The 22,498-nt window shown below is 41.7% G+C and overlaps 1 protein-coding gene across 14 annotated transcripts in view; it reads left to right on the forward strand.

The window, feature by feature from the left end:
• Positions 1-22,498, forward strand: part of nbeaa (neurobeachin a) — an 812,689-nt gene that overhangs the window by 516,369 nt on the left and 273,822 nt on the right. For all 14 annotated transcript variants that reach the window (XM_078222243.1, XM_078222244.1, XM_078222247.1 and 11 more), the window contains one exon: positions 10,097-10,221. In XM_078222243.1, coding sequence (XP_078078369.1) covers positions 10,097-10,221 — 125 coding nt within the window. The remainder of the gene's footprint in view (positions 1-10,096; positions 10,222-22,498) is intronic.

Genomic DNA, 22,498 nt, shown 5'->3' on the forward strand with positions numbered 1-22,498 from the left:
GTTTGTGGTTATCAACGCTTAACAGCAAATTAGGTTTTCAAGTATACCTCACAGTGATTGATTGGAGATGTGAATAATAAATTTAGCCTGCTTTGTATAAACCTTGGCTACCATATTTTTCTCATTGTGTACAATTGGTAAGTAGGAAGTGAAAGTCAGGGGAGCTAATTATTTCTACAGATTGCCTAACTGATGAATAGTCTGTCATTGTGAGTTATAGCCTGAAGATTTATTGTGGTTTGAATTCAGTGTTTGGGTCATTACAGATATTCAGAAATAATTATCAAAGATGAAAGGGAGCAGGCATGATAAAGTGTGTGATATTTCAGGGCTGTATCATAATCAAACATTCAGCATATAGAATATGATCTTTCAGAAACCAGACCTAATGTTTTGTGTTAATATAAAACAATGTACATTGAGAAGGACAGTATTGCTCTTGAGACTCTTAACACATGCCTCAATAAAGAAAGAAACCAATTGGCAAATATGTTAGAAATTTAGAGGTCTCAAATCATTATATTTGTAATGCACAATGTAATAATTCAATGAAGAGCTTTTATCTTCATTGTCTGTTTTAAGTATCTTCAGTTGCCTTTTAGCTTAATGGTTCACTTTTCAGCAGAAGCAGAAAATTTTTGGCAACATTGCAAAGGTTCTTAATTTTGTGCCAGTAGCGCCTTTGGCTAAAATATACCGTCTTTCTATATTTTAGTGTATCACATAATAATTTAGACATAGCACAATGGTAGAGTGTGTGTACTTAACATAAAAACCATAGCTATTTGTGACCATTTTCCATATAGACAGAAATTCACCTTGTGAATAGAGTGAACCATTTTTCAGTTACATATACACTTTTATGATCCTAATCAGGACAGGACTAACCCCAAAATTTGGCCCCTGTTTATCACATGATGATGAGATTGTTTTGATGCCTCTGTTTAATTGGAAATAATCTTTATTTGTAGGTTTCAGAACCTTAAAAACTGAAATCTACACGTTTTCTTCAATTCCAACTCCACAGTGTTACAACAATGAAAATTTTCATTAGAAGTGCTTTGCAATTGAAACACAGAAATACCAAATGCTAAGCAGGAAGAGAAAAGTGATAAATGTAAAAAGTTGAAGGAACAGTAGAACATACAAGAATAAGAAATAGGAGTAGGCAGGAGTAGATCATATGGACCGTCAAACTTGTCCCACCATTCAATACAGTCATGGCTAATCATGGGCTTCAACTCCATTTTCCTGCCCACATACCAAAAGTCTGCCTATCCCAGCCTTAAATTATTCAACAATAGAGCATCCACAATCCTCTGGTGTAGAGAATTCTGAAGTCAAGTAATTTTTCCTCATCTCAGTCCTCAGCCCCTTATCCTGAGTCAGGGTCTCCATGCTTTAGACTTCCCAGCCAGTGAAAACAATCTCAGCACCTACCCTATCATGCACCTTCAGAATTCTGCAGGCTTCAATGAGGGCGCCTTTCACTCTTTGAAACTCCAGAGAATATAAGTCCAATTTACTTAGTCTCTCATCATAGGACAATCCCCTCATCCCAGGAACAGATCTCGTGGACCCTTGCTTTATGCCTCTAATGCAGATATATTCTCTGTTAAATGTGGAGACCAAAACTACACATGGTATTACACATGTGGTCTCACCAACACTCTGTACAATTGCAGCAAGAGTTTTTTTTATTCTTGTATTCCAGTCCCCTTGCAATAAAAGGCTAACATGCAGTTTGCCTTCCTAATTTTTTGTTGCACCTGCATGCTAACTTTCTGTGTTCCTTGCACAGGCACATCCAAGTCTCTTTGAACACCAACACTTACAGGTTTCACACCTTTTAAAAAATATTCTGTTTTTCTCTTGGTACGACCAAAATGAATAATTCGACACTACCCCATATTATTCCCTATCTGCCATTTTGTTGCCCACTCACTTAACCTGTCTACATCTCTTTGCAACTCTCTATGTCTTTCTCACAGCTAGCCTAACCACCATCTTGGTATCATTGGCAAACTTTGATACATTACCCTCTGTCTCTTCATCTCAGTCAATAAAAGAGATGTGTCAATAGCTGAGGCCCAGCATTGATCCTTGCGGCACTCCACAATTCACTGCCTGCCAACTTGGAAAATGAGGAAGGCTCACAGGAGAATCTTAAAAAATATATTTTAAAATGGTCTGGAGGTGGCAAAGCAAAGTTGCAGAGGACAGTGGTATAGTTGCTGAATGAATGGTTACCTGCAGTGAAATAGGGAGAACAGAGCACACAGAATAGCTAACAGAGCAATGGATGTGTGTGGGATTATAAGGTAAGAAAAGATCAAGGTCATGGAGAGATTTCAAGTGACAATAGTAATTTTGGAGAGAAAACTGGTCTTGGAAACTCTTGGTTGAGAGGCAGATGCGCAAGTGAAGTCATGGGCATATTAGGTGAGCTGAAGCTTGTAAACGGTCAGTGTCGAGAGATTAGCATTCAATTGCAAGAGGCTTGGCTTATTCAGATTTTAATGTCAGTTGGACAGTTGAAAATTTCAGCAAAGGTCTTTGGACCAAGGGAGGAGTCACAGAATTAGACTCAAGGCGGAATTCTCAGTTTTTGAGACGAAGTGCAGTGAGGCTAACTGTGGCAGGAAATCTTTGTTGTACTCATCTCAAAGTCTCTTGCGAACTGAGGACTGCCTTGTGTACGCCATTCTTTGGTAATCAGGTTTTAGACTGACGAGACATTGGTGGGCAGCTGTTTTAATGAGCATTTATGATATGCAGATGAATGCAAATGGAATTCATGCCACCAGCCAACAGGAAGACTGACCTGCCAATGGGAGAAATGCAACATGATGTTATGCCAGCAGGTTTCTGACTTTTTGGTTCCAATTAGATTTTTCACTCCCACCCATCACCAAACCTGCTGGGAGAATTCTACCCTAAGTTTCATTAATAGACTGTATTACAGTTGATAAAGCTAAAGGGGCACTGTGATTTGTTTAACCAGCTGAGAAAAAGAATGGAGCCCTGAAGTAAAACTGCATGTGGAGGAAGAGAAGCTTTGGGAGTAATCTAGTGGCAGGTGTGAGTAAAAGTAGGAAAGAGCTCTGTCACAATGAGACATTGGGCGAAAATGAATATCAACAGGGTTGAATGTACAAAAACCACAAACACATAGCATGACAAGTGTAACTTCAGGACTTTTTTGAAATTCAATTATGGGATGTTGTGTCACTAGCCAGGCCAACATTTATTGCCCATCCCTAATTATCCTTGAGAAAGTGGTGTTGAGCTGTCTTCTTGAACCGCTGCAGTTCATGTGAAATGGGTACACCTACAATGCTGTTAGGGAGGGAATTCCAGGATTTTGACCTCGTGACAGTGAAGGAATGGCCATATATTTCCAAGTCAGGATGGTGAATGGCTTGGAGGAGAATTTCAAGTGGAGGTGTTCCCATTTATCTGTTGCCCTTGGACAGAACAGAAATCAAATTGGTTAATCAAATTGGTTGATCAAAAGTAAGAAAGGGGCAGGGAGGATCATTTGTGAAGTAACAAAATATTCAAGGATAAAATACTGCAGATGCTGAAAAAAGTTAGAAAAATTATAGGTTTTGAGCAAGTGAGAGGGGGTAAATGGAAGAAGAACAAAAGAGAATCTGCTCAGAGTGTAAGGCTGGACAGATTAAACGACAAAAGGTTTCATGGTACAAAGCCAATGGTAATGGCAATGGGACAAGTCAAGAGACAAAAGCATCTAAAGCATGTATGATTGGCAGTATTACAGCTGTCCAAATGTAAATCATCATAGAATCCCTACAGTGCAGAAGGAGATAATTTGGCCCATTGAGTCCACACCAGCCACAATGCCACCCAGGCCTTATCCCCATAACCCCACGTATTTACACTGCTAATTCCCCTGACACTAAGGGGCAATTCAGTCTGGCCAATCGACCTAACCCGCACATCTTTGGACTGTGGGAGGAAATCAGAGTACCCAGATGAAACCCACACACACACGGGGAGAATGTGCAAACTCCACACAGGCAGTGACCCAAGGCTGGAATTGAACCCAGGAACCTGGCACTGTGAGGCAGCAGTGCTAACCAGTGCCCTGTGCCACCGTGCTGGTGAAATGTGATGAAGAAAAAAACAAGAAATAAACAATAAAAAACGTAACACAGATAAGAACTGAGGCTTCAGTTGGATGGAGGAGAAGGGAAGCTTATGGAGGCTGCAGTGGCAATTATGTAAATTGTCACAATTTGGGGCATAAAGGAGTGCAAGAGACAGATAGGTAAATTGGGATGCAGAGGTGCAAGACTCAATGTTCCTCGTGTAGTTGTGTGTACCTATGCCCCAAACTTTGCAGAATAATCCAAGTTCAATTAATTTAAATACTTTTGTGGTGTTCCTGGCATGTAGAGCATGTGACATTGGCAGCACCGTGGCAGTGGATCATCGGCCACTGAAGGGCTCAACTAAAGGATGGTGAGAATTTATTTGTTAAGCAACTAAGCATTTTAGGTCTTTGGAAAGCACTGGCATTGTATTAAAGAATATGCTGGGATCAAGCTTTCTCCTTCAATTAAAGATGAAACAGTTTGGAAAGTTGACTCTTTAACAAGGAGCAGCCACTAAAGATCAAAATTCCAAATTTCTTACCTGGAACTCCCCCGTTATGCTTAGGTTCCCAATTTGCATTCTAGGGAGTTCTTACTGGGCTCCTGATGAATCCTACATATACCAGACTTCAGGTACCCTGGATGCCATCAAATTTGCTACACTTGGCGTATTGGGTGGGGAGTAGATACCAGTCTTCTGAACAACATCCACTCTTCTAAAGAAGACTGTGAAATAACATTTCCACTAATCAAGCGTCAGGTAATGACCATCTCCAACGAGAGAGAATCTAATCATCTCTTCTTGACATTGAATGGCATTACCATCGTCAAATCTCCCATCAGCATTCTGAGGTGACACCATTGATCAAAAGGTTAAGTTGAGCAACCATAGAAATGTGGCTACAAGAACAAATCAGAAGTTGAATACTCTACAGTGAATCATTAACCTATTGACTCCATCAAAGCTTTCCAACATCCACAAGATACAAAGCAGGAGTATGATGGAATGCTGTCTACTTGCCAACAGCACTGCCATGTATTTTTCACTGCCCCTCTGTTCTTGCACCTCCATTGAAATTGTACCATTTAGCTTATGCTCATGAAAAAGTTGGACTTTATTGGAACATTGCAGAGAGAAATGTGAGCATGAAAGTGTTGACTGAAACCCTTGCTCCAGTTGATTGACAAACACTGCACCGTTATTCTTGAATCAAATCATTTCTTTATTAAACAAAATATAAAATCCCAATGCTTATCATTCCCTGTTTAAAACACACAAATGATTCTACCTTCCTTTGCTACCATTACAAATTCCTCGGCATATGTTTAAATAAACAATACTTATCTAATGATTTCTAGTGGAATTGTGGGGACATCACCACTGTAGGTTTAAGTTTATTTTATTAATGCCTGTTCGAGTACACTGAGGGAGAATTTAGCATGACCAATGCATCTAACCAGCATATCTTTCGGACTGTTGGAGGAAACTGGAGCGCTCGGAGGAAACCCACCCAGACACGGGGAGAACATGCAAACTTCACACAGGCAGTGACCCAAGCCGCGAATCGAACTCTGGTCCCTGGCGCTGTGAGGCAGCAGTGCTAACCACTGTGCCACCGTACCTCCCTACCTCATCGTACTGGCCAGGCACGATTGAGGATCAAACTCCATCTTCAAGATGAACGCTTGAAGCTTCCTTCCACAATAGTTTTTCCTAATAGGTTGTTACTGATTTGGCTAAGTCTGTGACAATATTTATAGATTTCTTGTGACTGTGTGTTTCCTTGCATTTCTTTGTTCCTTCGGGTTAATACAGATGTCCAAGTTAATGGCTTCCCATCCTTTACAATAATTCCTCTTATTGTGAAGGGTGATTGTTTATAACCATTTGTTCATATCACATATCTGACACCTCAAACTGATAATCACTTTTTGAAGTCCAGACCTCTTGTTGTCTTGTATCATGTGGTAGAGCTGCCTGTGATTCCTTTAAGGGTAGCACGGTGGCACAGTGGTTCATACTGCTGCCTCACAGCATCAGGTACCTGGGTTCAATTCCAGCCTTGAGTGACTGTGTGGAGTTTGCACTTTCTCCCATGTCTGTGTGGGTTTTCTTTGAGTGCTCCGATTTCCTCCCACACTAGGAAGCTGTGCGGATTAGGTTGACCATGTTAAATTGCTCCTTAGTGTCCCAGGATGTATAGGTTAGGGGGATTAGCAGGGTAAATATGTGGGGTTATAGAGATGTGGCCTGGGTAGGATACTGTGTCGAAAAGTCAGTGCAGGCTTGATGGGCCGAGTGACGTCCTTCAGCACTGTAGATTCTATCAGGGAGATCTTGCCAAAAAAACTGTAATTGCTGAACGAGCATGAACCCCCCCCCCAACGTGATCCCAGTCGGTGAGGAACTCGACCGGCGAGCAATAAGAGCAAGTGAGCCTGGACAATAGTGTCCTTGACTCCCTAACGGTATTTAGATTTTGAATATTGAAATCGGCTTCGTGCCCTTTCTGGGTGTGAAGCCAATTTCGCCGGCAGAACAGGGCCGGTAACGTCATGAGAGACGAAAAACCGGGTGCAAACCTGATTTTTCACCTCGCACTGATCTCACCGGCTTGAAAGCCAATCAAATGGCATGATGAGCTTCGAAGATCGCCCCCTAGAGATTCTGTAAGTGTCTCTATAACTTAGCCAATTTTCCAGCAACATTTGGGCCAGAGTCACAAAAGCAAGTTGGTGAATTAAAATAGCAAGCAATCAAAAGGTCAGGGTCAATCTTGGGGACTGAGTTGAGGTGTTCCACAGATTGGTCATCCAGTCTATGTTTGAGCTCCCCAGTGTAGAGGAGACCATATTACGAACAGTAAATACAGTGTACTAAATTGAAAAAAGTACAAGTAACTGCTGCTTCACCTAGAAAGAATGTTGGGGCCTTTGACAGTGAGGAGAGAACACAACCTTTTTTACTGGTGCTTGGCTCTGTGACCAAGCACACGTTAAATAAGTAATTGCCCTACAGTATCCCTTTAATCTTGTCCTTCACATCAACTTCACTAAATACCATCATGTTCACCCACGTGGCATTATCATCGTTCTACTCCTCACTATCTCTAGGGACTCGGTCACTGATATGTCTGTCTCCAACAACTTCTTTGTATCCCTTTACCATCTGCAACTTTCTACCTATCTCCATCTCCAATCCTGGAACAAAACTGCACCGCAGTTACCTGACCAGTTCGTTCTCTAACTTGTCTTTCTCTAGCTCTCCAGCCATCTGGACACTGTTGATCTGGTAAAAAGTTCTCCATTTTCACATTAAATGAACTGTCCAATCCCCATCATTCCTCGAGTCAAATTTCCACCTTTGCACCCATATGTCTCAGGGCTGCAAACAGTGCACCAGCCAAACACTGATTTTGTCATCCAAAACTAAATTTGTCTAGTTCATATTAAGGGGTTGTAACTTGCAATGAAATGGTAAGTGAATTGGATTGCCACTCTGCTTGAAAGTACTTACCTGAAAATCAAGGCCGTCCTATCTTGCCTGACCTTCCAACAGGCGTGTGGTGCAGCTCACTCCAGGGGCAGCACAGTTGAAGGTAGGTAAGCCATGCCCCTTTTTTTACAGCACTAGCTGCTTTAAACCAGGCAGGTTTAAAGGTCCAATCAGATTTCAAGGTCTTTGGCAAGCCGGAGGGAAGGTAAGTGGATAGGATTTTAGGGACGGTCGTGGGGGGGGGAAGTTTGGTCAGGTTGGGTCTGGCGGGATGGCGGAAGATCAGTAAGGGAGTAGTGGTAGGGGAAGGAGTTTTGGCACTCCAGCCTGTCCCAGGGCAAGAAGGTTGGACCTGTCCTGGCCATGGGGGAGGGCTTCTGCCCTTCCCAAATATTTAACACCCCTCAGTGATTAAAACTTAGCTGCTTTGTTACTCTGTGCTTGGTCAATCAGAATGTCATCCACTGTTTTCCCTTGATGATCTCTTTTAATGGGACTGCCCTGTTGTGATTCCACTCTGATGTGACCCAACAAGCTGGTTGATCACCATCAGAGGCTTTTCTTACAACTCCTTAGGAGTTTTCGAATGGTGTGGCACATTTGTGTTTCCTCTGTGAGCATTGAGAGGCAACAAAGTGGTGTAGAACCAATGTCAATGAAATAAATAACTAGTCAAGTTATTCTTTCTTTTGGTGGCTTAATTGAGAGAGGAATGTTGGACGGACCACAAGGAAATCTTCCTGCTTTTATTCAGAAGTATGATGGGATATTTTAACATGCAAATTGGACTTTGCTTTAACGTACCCTATGAAGGATTGTCAGCCTAGATTGTGCATTTGAAGGAATGACATATATCATTCATGAGTAACAGGAGATACTTTGCTATATCTATGCAATGTGTTAAAAGTCTTATGTATAATGCTCACTCCCTAAAAGTGTCACACTTACTTCCTGTCATACTTCACCTGCCATTCTGTATGACTCTCAATGAGCAGTGTCATGGGTTATAGTAAATGCTATTCATAGAATATATTGTACATGGCAGCATATCCTCCAAGTCGCCATGAGCGACACCACTGGAAATCTGCTGGTAGAAGAAATATTTAATACATTTTTATTAATAAAGAGTGCGAACATTAACAGAATATACACCAACATTTTCAAAGTTCAGTGACTGCAACAGGAAAATGTGCTTTCATTAAATACGAGAGTCTGGGATAATGGATTTGGAGATAGCAAATAAGATCGGGATAGAAGAATACTGAAAAGCGTAGAGAAACAGGGGACCTTGGAGTGCATCTCAACAGATCACTAATGGTAGCAGGACAGCTATATAAATTGTTAAAAAGGCATACAGGATATGTTATTAGCTGAGGCGTTGAACATAAGAACCGGGAAGTTATGCTAGGATAGTTAAGCCACAGCTAGAGTACTGTTAGAATTTACTTCTGATCACCACCTTACAGGAAGAATGTGATTACACTAGAGAGTGTACAGAGGAGATTTACGTGGATGTTTCCAGGAATTTGAGAATGGAGAATTTTAGCTATGAGGAAAAATTTAATAGGCTAGCGTTTTTTTCAAACGGAAGAAGCTGAGGGGAAATTTAATTGCGAGCTATAAAATTGTGCAAGACCTTCACTGATGTTGTAATAATAATTTATCCAGACAATTACCACATGCTAGAACTTTTGGAGCTCTAATTCAGCTTTATTAATAATGAATAAAATTGCAATTTTCTCAGGTTGCTTTTTGCCTGTGGGAATTATTTCAATGAATATTTCAACACATTATTTTAATCGTGGTTCTGCAACCTCAAGTAAAGCAATATTTTATAGTTCCAAGTTCAGTCTGCAGAGGGACTATAGTCATTAAACTGCATGCTGTTTGGTTTGAGGTCCCATTGCATGATTTACAAGCCTTGTTAAAAAACCCTGTAAAAGGAGGCAAGCTGTGCCATTTATAAATGTAATTTGATGCTGTATTTGCTAATGGTCTTGTGCTGATTTATGTGGATGGCAGTTTGTACTGCTTTGTGACTCAGGGTAGTTCAGTTTGTTAATACCTCTCTATTGTCACAAAATACATTCAAAAAGCCATTTTTGTTGAAATTTTATATGAATGGGGGTTGAATAGATATCAAAATGTGGAAGTGGGAAAACATTATTTCAGTTGAACATTACCGGGGTTAACCCTCTAAAACCATTAATGTCTTTTTGTTGAATTTGCAACTGAAATTTTCTATTTTCTTCCATGTGCACTTAATGTAAATGGGAAAAAATGCTCCATATATTCTTTACTATACCACTGTTTTGTAGCTTTCAGTCTTATGTTCTTTGAATATTTAATAGAAAAACAGGTTATTTTTCAAACAAAAACCAAACCTTTTAACTTAACTGAATTGAAGCATGGTAATACCCACTGACTCTTTCAGCATACTAATAATAATTATGTCTATATATGTTTTGTCTTTTTGCAGTCAGCAGCATGATTTTTGGCGATTGGACTACTGGGAAGATGACTTACGTCGCCGCCGTAGGTTCATACGCAATGCTTTTGGATCAATACATCCTGAAGTCCTGTTGAAGTCTGCAGAAGATTATGGTTAGTTTTCAATTATGTTTTTACCGCAAAGGGATTACTGAGGAGAAAAGAAGATTTGCAATGACAGGCGTATTTGTTGAATCATTTATAATCTTCTATGGGCGACACGGTGGCACAATGGTTAGCACTGCTGCCTCACAGTGCCAGGGACCCTGGTTCAATTCCGGCCTCGGGTGACTGTGTGGAATTTGCACATTCTTCCCATGTCTGCGTGGGTTTCCTCCGGGTGCTCCAGTTTCCTCCCACACTCCAAAGATATGTGGGTTAGGTTGATTGGTCATGATAAATTGCCCCTTAGTGATAGGCGGATTAGCAGGGTAAATACGTAGGGTTATGGGGCTAGGGTGTGGGTGGGCGCAATGGGCTGAATGGCCTCTTGCTGCCCTGTAGGCATTTGATATTCTCCAGGATTTAATTGCTGATGACTAGATGCCTTTTTGTAGTTCATTTTAGCACCCCTGTCAAACCATTTAACCATCTCAATATCATTTACTCTATCTTGGCTAAGAATACAATGATAATCAACTACACAAATCTTGGGCTGGAATTTTCCGGCCATTCATGCCAGCGGGATTCTCTGGTTTTGCTGCAGTGAACATGGATTTGGTTGCGCGCCAAATTTCCATACTCGCTTGCAGCGGCAGCAGGGTATGAACGGCCAGAAAATTACAGCCCTGGAATTTTCCATTTGCTATGAGTTGTGCATCCAAATATTTATCCAGAGTAGAATTTAAATTGCAGCCATGATGTGCCAGTCTGAGGGCAGAGCCAAATTCAGCTTCTGGCCTCATTTAAATGCTATCAGCAAGTTGAGGGCCCTGCTCCAGCTTACCTGTTGGGGGAGACATAAATGAGCTGGCTTCAATGCTGGACAGATGACAAATTGTGCCTAAGATGAGGGAAGGCAGAAACATACTGACAATTTATTTTCGATCCTTGAAAGAGCATTATTGTTTCTCCTCATCCCATGGACCAAAATGCCAAATTTCCTGGGACTTCTTTTTGAGTGTTCCCCACCAGTTCCCTCCTTTAAGGACAACTGATTAGGCTACTCAACAGGTGTAACTAAGCAGAGCGTACACACTTGAGCATGAATTTTACAATTGGCTTTCTACAATCGGTGTAAGACCTCAATTTACATATTTATGAAGCCTAATACCTGCCCTAGGTAAACTCCCATGTTGACTAAAGGTCACCTTAATCAATAAGGCATATGAGGCATATCCAGTGAAAATTAACAGGATAGATAATGACATATAATTCTGAGGCCTAATGTGGATATTACACCAGGGAAGAAATGGAAGGCAGAGAGTTTAATTTCTTTCCAACGTTTTTATTTATTAGTACATATAAAGCTAAGTAGGTTACAGTAGAATTTTACCATTGATGCATTAAAAATAGCTAATTGACTGCATCCTACGGGGGTTAGTGAATGTGGTTAGCACCTCTGTGCAATTTCAGAAACAGAAGTTTATGATTTTGAAATTGAAATTGCCCAAGATTGGGTTAATATTGTTCTATTTATAACTTAAATTTGAGTAGTTAAAATACACATTTAAAAAGGCCTCAAAATAACAAAGAAAATAACTCCAGAGTTACCATTCTCATGGCGATTATACTGAGCTGACTAATTTTTTAGGTTGTCAAGCGAAAGGGATTTGGTTCAGCCTGCTGGTGCGCATTCTGCCACCGGTGTTGGAGTATAATTAATAATGAGTTGTAAGCAGCCCTCATCTTGTACAAAACCTGTAATCTTTTATTAGGAATACATTTTAGCTCTTGTTTGTGAAGCCCTCAGTAATTGGCAATTTGTGGAGATGTGAGTATCCCAGAACCCAATTTATACAATTTACTCGGGCACCTAAACCAACTAATGTTAGTACAACTGTTGTATAATAATGTTTTAACTGGAGCTAAAGCTCAACAAATCCTGCTGATGATCATTTCAGCCACAATGTAGAATTGTGTAAATATTTTGGCTAACATCTATCTTCTATTTTTTCAATCTTTGCCCTACCAGATTTCCACCATTACTTTGTCAATGAAACCAATATCCAAAGCACCTTAATCTCGAATGACCTTACTAATTATTGTGGGTTTTAAAAATAAACTTTATTTTAGAATTGGAAGTTCACACTTTTTAGTTGTTTCATTCTAATCATTTATTTCAGTGAAATGTAGGCTCAGATTTTAAAAGTGGGGTGGGAATGGAGTTTGCAAGTACCAAAGCAAGCAATGCATCTACAGAATTTGAGAACACAGTGGCCTTGCAAGCTTACTGGCACAATCTCAAGTATATAAGTTCCCAGAATCTGGCCCGACACCTGGCTAGATTCATTGACTCTCCAACAGGTGAGAGCAAGACTTAGTGGCAGGGTGCCACAAGGTGCAGTGGAGACTCATAGGAACGGTATCTTGCATTTGTGGGAGGAATGTTCTGGGGTAGTTGAGAAGGACTGGGAGTTGCATTGCTACTTGTCCTGACCTACAGAGAGATCTAACAGAAATATTTTTTTAAACTTATTTTGGCCAGCACCTTTTGCCATGGTCTGGCTAGGCTATGAACAATTCAAAACTCCCACTGATGTGAAGGCAATATTATGTCTTGGTACCAATGATGTCAGTGGGCAAAGCTTCTGAATATTAAGTAAGCCCTCACCAGCCTTTAGCAAAAGCCTTGTTGGTGGTGTGATTCATTGTCATGAACATTTGCCAGCCAAGAATGCAGTGGATTGGAACCAGGTGATGAAAGCTTCAAATTGTATCTGCTCTGGGGTGCCATTCTCATTATGTTCAAGAGGAGCTAAAATTCCATCAGTGGTTAAATTGAATCATAAAGTGGAGGCAATGGCATGGCAGTATTGTTTCTGAATGAGTAATCCAGTTACCCAGGATAATTCTCTGGTGATTTGAGTCATATGTGGCACAAAGGAAGATGATCCTTCCTCAGCTCCAGGGCATCACTGCAGTGGTTCCTCAGGGTACTGCCTAGGCCCAACCATCTTTAGCTGCTTCATCAATGGCCAGTCTTCCATCGTAAAGTCAGAAGTCTAGATGATTGCATAATGTTCAACACCATTCGCCGCACTTTGCATAATGAAGCAGTCCATGTCCAAATGCGCCAAGACCTGGCCAATATCCAGGCTTGGGATGACAATTCTCAAGTAACATTTGCACCACACAAGTGCCAGGTAATGACCATCTTCAACAAGCGAGAATCTAACTATCGCCACTTGATATTCAATGTCATTACCATCACTGAATGCCCCACTGTCAACATCCTGGGGATTACCATTGACTGGAAACTTAACTGGACTAGCCATATAAATACTATGGATACAAGAGTAGGTCAGCGGCCAGGAATCCTGCAGCGAGTATCTCACCTCCTAGCTCCGCAAAGTCTATCCACCATCTACAAGGCAGAAGAGTAGCATGATGGAATACTCCCCTCTTGTTTGGATGAGTGCAGCTTCAACAATAATCAAAAAGCTTGATGCCATCCAGGACTAAACAGCCTGTTTGACTGATACCATCCACAATCATTCACTCTATCCACCACCGACGTACAGTGGCAGCAGTGTATACCATGTACAAAATGCACTGCAAAAACTCATCAAGGCTCCTTGCACAGCATCTTCCAAACCCATGACCATTACCATGTAGAAGGGCAAGGCAGTAGATACATGTGAACACCACCACCTGGAAGTTCCCCTCCAAGCCATTCACCATCCTGACTATATCGCCATTTTTTCACTGTCACTCGGTCAAAATCCTGGAACTCCTCTCCTAACAGCATTGTGAGTGTACCTATTACCACCTGGACTGCAGTGGTTCAAGAAGCCAGATCACCACCACCTTCCCAAGGGCAATTAGGGATGGGCAATAAATGCTAGCCTGGCCAGCGAAGCCTACATCCCATGAATGAATAAAAAATAAATTCTAGATCAAATAATTTGCCTATTTTTATCAAAGGAAAAATGCTGTTGATAACTGTGTCTTTCTGTATTTGCAAATTCAGAGGTGAATTATGTTTTCTTTTAATCGCAATATCATTAATCTCAATTTTCTCCCCATTGTATTCTACTGGAGTGCATATCCAAGATTCTGATTTGAAAGGCACTTGGGCTACGGCACAAGATTTCAGTGTTTGACAGTGGTTCTCTGCAACCATCTGGTAAAAGTGTGATGCAAGTACAACCCAAGGTAGAACCCTTGCTGATTTTCCCTCCCCCCTGACAACACAATGCTGTGCCTGATGATCTGGTCAAGATCAGCAATTCACCATCTGTGGGAAAGCTTGAATTTTAATATCACATAAGGCTGGGATTCAAACAGTCATCAATCAATTTATGGTGCGGGACCACTAATATATTATGCCACTTTTCACCACATAAATCTGCAAAGAGGTTTGAGGATTCCTTCAACTCCATTCAATTATCCAACGAACTGTAGAGCATATGGTCGATCTCCAGATATCCTGGAAATACAGGTGTTGCAACATCAGCTTAGAAATATAACCTTGATATAGCACCATAATTGAGTGACAGAAATTAAACCAGAAAGAGTTTAAGTTGAGAATTTCAAATAATAAAGAAGGAAAAATGCTTTCTGATCCCTTTTGGATGCATATTTGGATGTAGCAGAAGATGCTCTACAATATGTCACTCGTCCAAATAGGAGATCTTGGCCCAACATCAGTCTGAGAGTTAGTGTTGAAATGTCTACGGTCATGTTTTTAAAAATCTGCGGAAAATGTTTAAGAATGCTTTGTTTCTAGGCGTCTAATGGAAGCATGCAGGGTAAACAGAACAGCTGAAAACTTAAGAGACTTCTGGGAAAAACTGGATTCTGTACCAATCAATTTTTACGCACGGTGAGGCTGCCTAACGGTGGAAAATAGCGGCTGGAATTTTCCAGGTGTCCTGCCATGGGTTTTCCTGTGGCAGGGTGGGCAATTCATTGTAATTTCTATTCAGATTGGTGGGATTGGAAGATCCTGCCAGCATGAATGGCTGGAAAGTTCCGGCCAGTGTTTAAGATGTACACGCACACTTCATGGCAGGAAATGTTCCTGACTCCAACTTGGTAACGGGATTTGCAGTGAACATTTAATGACAGGTGGCAACAAGCAGAGCAACCTCATTATGGTGACATTTTCAAACGCTATGCTATAGTTTACGGTATTTTGATGTCAAGCCACTGAACACAATATCAAATGGCATGGAGGTTCCCCTCTCCATCCTGTCGGTAGTGTTTAGAATGGTCATGACAACTTGTAGGATAGTTGCTGGATTATTTCTTAGAATCATAGAGTCATGCAGCACAAAAAGAAGCCCTTCGATTCATCGTGTCTGCGCCGGCCATCAAATCCTATCTATTCTAATCCCATTTTCCAGACCTGGTCCATAACCTTGTTGCTATGGAATTTCAAGTGCTTATCTAAATGCTTCTTAAATGTTGTGAGGGTTCCTGCCTGAACCACCCTTTCAGAAAGTGAGTTCCAGATTTCCACCACCCTCTGGTTATTGACCCCTCCATTAAGGGGAAAAGTTTCTTCTATCGACTCTCTCTATGTCTTTCATAATTTTGTACACCTCAGTCAGGTCCCCCTCAGGCTTTCCTGCTCTAAGGAGAACAACCCCAGCCTACCCAGCTTCCCTTCATAGCTGAGATGCTCCAACCCAGGCAACATCCTGATGAATCTCCTCTGCACCTTTCTATGCAATCACATCCTTACTGTAGTAACTGTAGCAACGAGAACGGCACACAGTACTCTAGCTGTGGCCTAACAAGCGTTGAGACAGCTCCATCATAATCCTCTCTGCTCTTATATTCTATGCCTCAGCTAATAAAGGCAAGTATCCCTATGCCTTTAAAACCTCCTTATCTACCTGTCCTGCTGCCTTCAGGGATCTTTGGACATGCACCCCAAGGTCCCTCTGATACTCTGTACTTCCTAACATCCTACCATTCATTATGTATTCCTTTACCTTTTAGTCCTCCCAAAATGCATCATCTCACACGTTTCAGGGTTAAATTCCATTTGCCACTGTCCTGCCCATCTATATCGCCCTATAATCTAAGACCTTCCTCCTTGCTGTTTATCACACCACCAATTTTTGTGTCATCTGTGAACTTACTGATCATACCCCCCCCCCTCCCCCGACCCCCGACCCCTCACATTCCCATGTAGATCACTAATGTACACTATAAACAGCGAGGGGTCCAGCACCGGTCCCTACGATACTCCGCTGGACACAAATTTCCACAAAAACCATCTTCGACCAACACTAGATAAGATAAATGCAAATTACTGGGGATGCTGGAACCTGAAACAAAATCCCCTCTGCCTTCTGGTACGAAGCCAATTTTGGATCCAATTTTCCAAATTGCCCTGGATCCCAAAGGCTCTTCTTACCTCTTGATCACTCTCCCTTGTGGGACTTTGTCAAAAGCCTGCCTAGTTTTTTTCTTCTGGCAGCTGGTGCAATTGCACATATTGTGGTGCTTTCGTATACTTTTCAACTATTTGAATATGCCATAAGAACATAAGAAATAGGAGCAGGAGTAGGCCATCTAGCCCCTCGAGCCTGCCCCGCCATTCAATAAGATCATGGCTGATCTGAAGTGGATCAGTTCCACTTACCCGTCTGATCCCTATAACCCCTAATTCCCTTACCGATCAGGAATCCATCTCTCCGTGATTTAAACATATTCAACGAGGTAGCCTCCACCACTTCAGTGGGCAGAGAATTCCAGAGATTCACCACCCTCTGAGAGAAGAAGTTCCTCCTCAACTCTGTCCTAAACTGACCCCCCTTTATTTTGAGGCTGTGCCCTCTACTTCTAGTTTCCTTTCTAAGTGGAAAGAATCTCTCCACCTCTACCCTATCCAGCCCCTTCATTATCTTATAGGTCTCTATAAGATCCCCCCTCAGCCTTCTAAATTCCAACGAGTACAAACCCAATCTGCTCAGTCTCTCCTCATAGTCAACACCCCTCATCTCTGGTATCAACCTGGTGAATCTTCTCTGCGCTCCCTCCAAGACCAATATATCCTTCCGCAAATAAGGGGACCAATACTGCACACAGTATTCCAGCTGCGGCCTCACCAATGCCCTGTACAGATGCAGCAAGACATCTCTGCTTTTCTATTCTATCCCCCTTGCGATATAGACCAACATCCCATTTGCCTTCTTGATCACCTGTTGCACCTGCAGACTGGGTTTTTGCATCTCATGCACAAGGACCCCCAGGTCCCTCTGCACAGCAGCATGTTGTAATTTCTTTCCATTCAGATAATAATCCAATTTGCTATTATTTCTTCCAAAGTGAATAACCTCGCATTTGTTAACGTTATACTCCATCTGCCAGATCCTCGCCAACTCGCTCAGCCTGTCCAAATCTCTCTGCAGACCTTCTACGCCCTCCACACGATTCACTTTTCCACTTATCTTTGTGTCGTCTGCAAACTTTGTTGCCCTACACTCAGTCCCCTCCTCCAGATCGTCTATATAAATGGTAAATAGTTGAGGCCCCAGTACCGATCCCTGCGGCACGCCACTAGTTACCATCCGCCAACCAGAAAAGCACCCATTTATTCCGACTCTCTGCTTCTTGTCGGATAGCCAATCCCCAATCCCCAATCTATAGGATGTGTTTTGGCTGAATTCCATTTTTCTTAACTTGCAAACGTGTACTGTACTGTAACAAGCTGTTTCCCGACATGGGTGGTAAACCCAAAGCTGGTAAACTTTTCTCTTGGAATTGAACCTAACTGGGATAGTGAAGAGGGACCACCAGAGCTGGACATGCTGCTAGAAGAGAGGAGGGGAGAAAAGCTCTCAGTAGAGTTCATGTTCAAAGATGGTCTTTAAGAAGCACTTGACTTACCTCCGCTTCAGTGAAGACTCTTCACTGGTTGCAGTCAGACTGAGCACAAAGGAAGATGGTTGTCCTTGATAGAGGACAATCATCTCAGCTGCAGGAGTTCCTCAGGGTTCTAGATGCAATCATCTTCAGCTGCTTTATCAGTGGTAAACAGGCTTTGGAGAGTTTGCAGGTGAGTTACTTGCTGCAGAATTCCTAGCCTCTGACTTGCTCTTGTTGTTGTGGTATTTATATGGCTGGTCCAGTTAAGCATCTGCTCATTGGTGTCCTTCCAGGATGTTAATAGTGGAGATTCACAATGGTAATGTTATTGCATGTCAACAGAAGATGGTTTGATTTTCCCTTGTTGGAGATGATAATTGCCGGGCACTTGTGTGGCACAAATGTTACTTGCCATTTATTAGCCCAAACCTGAATGTTTTTGTCCAGATCTTGCTACATGTGGACATGGATTGCATCATTATCTGAGGAGTTGTAGATGGCATTGAATATTGTGCAATCATCAACGAACATCCCAATTTCTGACCTTATGATCATTTCAGACCCAGGACATCACACCATCTACAAGTCAGAAGTTTGATAGAATACTCTCCACTCGATGAGTGCAAATCCAGCAACACTCAAGAAGCATGACTTAATTTAGATCAAAGCAGCCTACTTGATCAGTACCCCATCTACCACCTTAAACATTCACTCTCTCCACTACCAGCATTCAGTGGCATAGTGTGTAACATCTACAAGATGTGTTGTACCAACTCAACAAGCCTCCTTTGACAGCACATTATAAACCTGCAATCCCTACCATGTAAAATGACATTGACAGCAGAGGAACAGGAACAGCACTGCCCTCAAGATCTCCTCCAAGCCACACATTCTCCTGACTTCGAAGTATATCATTGTGCACTTACCTACAACAGGTGAACTTCAGCACTTCAAGATGGTTGCTCACCAACACTTTCTCAAGGGCAGTTAGGGTAGACAACAAATATTGGCCTAGGCAGCAATGCTCTCATCCCATGAAAGAACTTCAAAAGAACGAAAAGGCCAGAAAATGGAAATAGGTGATTACATTGACCTAAATATAATCTTCCAAGGTTCTCTCAATTCAGGATGCATTCCTTCAGATTGGAAAATTGCTTCACTATTTACGAAAGCTTGGAGAGAGAAGCTAAGGAATTATTGGAAAGTTAGCCTAACAGTTGTCACCAGGAAATTACTAGAGTCTGTCACTAAGGATGGGAAGATTAAAAATATTCAACTGAGCAGAGAGCAATTTGTTAAGAGTAGATCAAGCCTGACAAACCTGATTGACTTTTTTTTGCAGAGGTAACTGAATTCGTGGACAATGGAAATGCCAATGGATTTATTTAGATGGATTTCTAGAAGGCATTTGATGAAGTCTATTGTAAGAAACTGTTGGCTAATGTTGAAACTCGTGGAATTGAAGGCAAATGAATAACCTAGCTAGGAGACTCAGAATATGGATAATGGGCAAGATTGACTTAATCAGGCAGAACCAGAAAGATGACAGGGTCTTCACACCACATTCTCTTACCCAATTAATTCTCCCCAATTCCAAACTTGCTTCTGGGAGCAGACAGCATTAAATTGTTCTCAGTTTGTGCTCTGAGAAGAGGAAAGAATTGAGCATATTTGAAATGAGAAATAGACCTTTGTGATTGTATGTTGAAAGCTATGATGGAGATGAAGGAATTGTTGAGTGGTGGGCTAGGGGTGCTGTGAAGATTTTTTGGAGGAAGTTGAGAACTGAATTTCTACACTTATCTTTGTGAAATCATTAAAATTCTTTCTACATTTAAGCCATGTCATCACTGTCCAGTGTTGCTCAATTGTGGTCTTCCAGCTTTTGGTTAGGAGTAGCTTTGTCCTTACCCTTGCTTCCTCTATTAAGGTCTCCAGGGAAGGATCAAAATAGCAAAGGTAGACTTTAATTCGTCAAGCAGGAGATGTAAGTTTGTTTTAGCAACTGGATGCTTGCCTTAGATAGGCCTTAGGTTTACTGCCAGAAATTGTGCACAACAGGATACAAATCACCTAAGTACCGCAAATTCATGTTGTTCCATATGTTTCAATGCTGATTGCCCTTTGCGGGATGCCAATATAGTACAGTTTCTTCAATTAGCCTTCCAATTGCTCTTTCCCTCAGTTACAACTTCAAAAAAAAGTCAATCAGTTGTATCTACTCTTTACAAATTTCTCTCTGCACAGCTGAATATTTTCAGGAAGGCATCTCAGGCAGCAGCTTCCAAATTTTTATGTTTAACTACCCATCGCTGGAAGTCACTATCTAATTTGCACGCCAATAATTGTGAGCACCATTAGTGTTTATCGCTACAACAAAATTTGACCCATTGTCCTTTTGCATTATTTTATTTGTTATAATTTTCGGTAAAGAAATTAACAATAGTAAATCTATTACTTAATTTCACATTGGACGATCACAAACTAATACAGGTGCACTCTTGACACATGGAAGATTTCAAATAACATTGTTGTGTTAATAAATCATAACTTCTCGCCCTGTATCAGGCCCCTGTGCCTGGCTGAAGTGCTCATTTATGTATTCCAGTGTTTCTACATGATGGTTCTCCAGTGGCTGCAATGTGGAAGGAAGTAGGCCTTTTTGTCTTAATTCAGTCTAAGGAAATTCTAGTAGTCAACAACTTCTAGAAGTTTAGCCAGAGGGAGTTCAGCTGGGATTGCAACAACTGCCTAACTGCAGTTGTAACCTTGCCTGGCTTGCTTTTTAGTAAGAAGTCTCACAACACCAGGTTAAAGTCCAACAGGTTTATTTGGTAGCAAATACCATAAAGCTTTCGGAGCGTGGTGCTCCTTCGTCAGATGGAGTGGTTATCTGTTCTCCAACAGTGCACAGACACACAAATCAAGTTACAGAATACTAATTAGAATGCAAATCTCTACAGCCAGCCCGGTCTTAAAAGGTACAGATAATGTGGGTGGAGGGAACATTAAACACAGGTTAAAGAGATGTGTATTATCTCCAGACAGAACAGCTAGAGAGATTATGCAAGACCAGGGGCAAGCTGTGGGGGTTACTGATAATGTGACATAAATCCAACATCCCGGTTTAGGCCGTCCTCATATGTGCGGAACTTGGCTATCAGTTTCTGCTCAGCGACTCTGCGCTGTCGTGTGTCGTGAAGGCCGCCTTGGAGAACGCTTACCTGAAGATCCAAGGCTGAATGCCCGTGACTGCTGAAGTGCTCCACATCATTGCTTTTTAGCACAGAGATAGAATGGCACCAGTGTGTGGTCATTTTGAGAGATGGTTTCAATCTGACTGCATGATTGCCCTGCTCCTAAGCCACAGTTACCATCTGCAGGCCACTAAACTAGAGATTATTGAGTTAACTAAAGGCCCATTTGTTTAAAAGTGAACTAGAACCATCAATGTCTCCATAACTGAATCTAAATATCTTGCAGGCTGCCTGGAACCCATCTTGCTCCCAAATCTCTTTCTGCCACACCAAATATACCTTTCCTGTTTCACCCTTACATCTCACCTGCATTTTCCAGTACCTTGCGGGCATTTAGAACCCAGAGGACTCTGAGGGGTGGCACGGTGGCACAGTGATTAGCACTGCTGCCTCACAATGCCACGGACTCAGGTTCGTTTCTAGACTTGGGTCACTGTCTGTGTGGAGTCTGCACGTTCTCCCCGTGTCTGCATGGGTTTCCTCCGGGTGCTTCAGTTTCCTCCCACACTCCGAGAGACGTGCTGGTTAAGTGGATTGGCCATGCTGAATTCTCCCTCAGTGTACCCAAACAGGCGCCGCAGTGTGGTGACTAGGTGAGTTTCACAGTAACTTCATTGCAGTGTTAATGTAAGCCGACTTGTGACTAATAAATAAACTTTACTTTACTTTAGATAGTATTTGATTGCCCCAACGGCAAACTGCCTAATGAAATGAATTTCATGCTGTCAGTTCATACTCTGTACCCAATAGACTGAACTGAAAATTGGATGGATCCTACACTGGCTTCCCAAGATAGCTGTTGCTTTCATCCCAGCAACCTCTCATCAGTTTCATGCTGGGTTTGACCCCATTGTTTAATTGAAGGTACTTAGTTTGGATCTGCATTAGTATTATCTCCTGTAACTGTCAGGTATAATTTTGATTTTCTTTGTGTAAATATGGCAGAGAGGCAAATGTTCTGCCAATGTCTGTCCTTTGTGGCTACATTCAAAACCTCTGTTGTAACTACTTCTGATCAGTCACTACAGTAAAGGCCCAGTGGGCCAAGCAAAGCAACAACATGCAGCAATAATGACAAAGTTAATCAGTCATTTCTGTGGCAGAAAATAATGAGGTATGCTGAAGAAGGCAGATGGGAGAATTTCTGT

The sequence above is a fragment of the Mustelus asterias genome, chromosome 10, assembly GCF_964213995.1.
Source record: "Mustelus asterias chromosome 10, sMusAst1.hap1.1, whole genome shotgun sequence".
Taxonomy (NCBI): Eukaryota; Metazoa; Chordata; class Chondrichthyes; order Carcharhiniformes; family Triakidae; genus Mustelus; species Mustelus asterias.